This window comes from Chrysochloris asiatica, unplaced genomic scaffold, assembly GCF_000296735.1.
Source record: "Chrysochloris asiatica unplaced genomic scaffold, ChrAsi1.0 scaffold00156, whole genome shotgun sequence".
Taxonomy (NCBI): Eukaryota; Metazoa; Chordata; class Mammalia; order Afrosoricida; family Chrysochloridae; genus Chrysochloris; species Chrysochloris asiatica.
This window is the reverse complement of record NW_006408674.1, coordinates 3,373,487-3,375,701: the sequence shown is the minus strand read 5'-3', so window position 1 is coordinate 3,375,701 and position 2,215 is coordinate 3,373,487. Positions and strand designations below refer to the sequence as shown.

The 2,215-nt window shown below is 48.1% G+C and overlaps 1 protein-coding gene across 1 annotated transcript in view; it reads right to left on the bottom strand.

The window, feature by feature from the left end:
- The window catches only part of ABHD17C (abhydrolase domain containing 17C), a 76,401-nt gene extending 74,193 nt beyond the window's left edge, over positions 1-2,208 (bottom strand). Inside the window, exon 1 of the mRNA XM_006870912.1 lies at positions 1,910-2,208. Within this exon, the coding sequence (XP_006870974.1) occupies positions 1,910-2,133 (224 nt within the window). The 5' untranslated portion in view covers positions 2,134-2,208. The remainder of the gene's footprint in view (positions 1-1,909) is intronic.
- Positions 2,209-2,215: the final 7 nt, after the last annotated feature.

The window sequence follows — 2,215 nt, the reverse complement described above, 5'->3', positions numbered from 1 at the left end:
AAAACACAAATGAAGTAAAACAGAATATATTCTGACATGCATCTGGCCTATAGGTAAAACCATTGTGTTTTCAACATTGATTTCAGTTATACAGACACACATGCATTAGGTGTGCGCTTGGTCAAGATGCAAAACAGGCATCCAACTGTGGGTCAAAGTCAAAAAAAGTTTGAAAAGAACAGGACAAAAGGATTTCTAAGGTTTCTTCCCCTTTAGCCTTTACATTTTCACCTAGATTACAAGTAGATAAATTTAATTGGATATGAGTTCTGACATAAAATTAATTCTTACCAAAAATGCAGATAAACCATCTGATGATTACAAAATTTACATTATCCAAAACTGTGTCATATAAAACAAAGTATGACAAGTTTCCAGGAAATAAGTACGCCTGACGTATGTTGTAACAGACACACCTCCGTATTCAGGGCAAAGGGTGAGCCTTAAATCACAAAGATTTCCTCTTCAGTGTGGACTCCCACACACAGGAACAATGTTCCACAAAAATTTCTATACTAAACCTACTCAAGGTAGGATTATCAAATATTGAATGCCGATCCTTATTTTTAAGAGCAAATTTGAGCCTTCTACTGATTACACATGATCCATATATTTGAAAACCTGTACTGGAAACAGTGCCTTTTAACTACTTATAGATTATCATAGGCCTTAATGATATGTCTATGAAACACTCTCATCTGCCAAAATCATTCCAAACGTTATACTCCAAAGGAGGACACAAAGAAGCAACGCACGCTAAATACTACACACTTCCCTGTTGGACAAGTCATTTTCCCAGACACTCAAGGGCTGGGAAATTTGTGAATAGATCCATGAACATGAATGGAGGCAGGATCATTAAAGTGGGAGATGCGCATAAGCCAAGCAAACACGTGTCAGACAAAAGCCCTCCAAGTGTCCACAGCAGCAAGTGTCCATTGTACTTATTCTGGGGGGGGCCCTTTCCTCAGAACCAATCAAGTCTCTTTATAAACATAACCACAGGTACTTTTCACCCTCAGGGCTAGGAGGGATAAGGGAATGGCCATAGATATTAAAGTTGGGGCACAAACAAGTGACCAGATCTGCCCACTTACCAAGCTTTTGGATAAGTTGAGGCTATGACCCAAGCTTTTCATTTGTTTATTTTACCAGGTCTAACTCCCTAAACATGAACCAATCTGTACCTGGCACACACATAAAAGGCCTTCCATAAATACAAGTGTTTTCTAGTCCCCTGTCAATGTTAATTCAAGGTCATGGGATTCCTCCAATCTTTCAGATTCAAACTCCCCCAGCTGTTACTGAGGCTCTGTGGAGAGTGCCAAGCCACCAGAGAACTTCCTGTCTCCACCGTGCCAGCTCCTCTGCCCCACCAGGAGGCAAACTCCTTGCACTGTGCAACCCTCCAGAAGCCTCCAAGGCTGCCAGACACTGACTGCCTCGCAGAGCATTTGCAACCGGGAAGTCTTTTTGGAGGTCATCCGGCCTCACCCCCTCATTTTACAGGGAAGGCAGCGGAGATCTAAAGGCACATGTGCCTCGCCCAAGGTCACGCCAGCCTCTGGCTGCCAGCTCATACAAACTCAACACAAATCAAAATGTTGCTTTCTGCCCGGTACCAAAGCTCTTGTGATCTGAGCCACAAAAGACCCTGGCGGATGGAGCATCCAGGCACAGCAAAGTGAGCAAAACCCTCCAACTCTGAGTTTGCCCGGAACATCAGGGCTGGCAGGGCTTGTGGACAGAGTGGGAAAAGATGAAAAAGAAAGGCTAACCCACTGTACCCGGGGGGCTCTCCACTCGTCCACAGCCCCTCTTCCCGCAAGCCGCCCCAAGGCTCAGGAGACCCCCTCCCACCCGCCTCTCCACGGCTGCAGGCCGGGCCTGGCGACCCTGCCGGGCTCACCGTGTGCGCAGCGCCTGCCACGCGGCGTCGATGTCGGCGTAGAGGTTCTTTTCGGAGGGCTTGCCCGAGCTGACGCCGTAGCCCGAGTAGTCATAGGAGAAGATGTTGCAGTTGATGCGCGAGCCGAGGCCGATGTAGAAGCTGCACATCTGGCCCAAGTCCACGGCGTTGCCGTGCGAGAAGAGCAGCGTGTAGCGGCTGGAGGGCGCGCAGCGTACGAACATGCAGCCGAGCCGGTTGTCCCGGGCCGTGCGCGAGAAGAAGACCTCGACGGCGTCCAGCTCGCGCTGCGAGTACTGCCAGTCG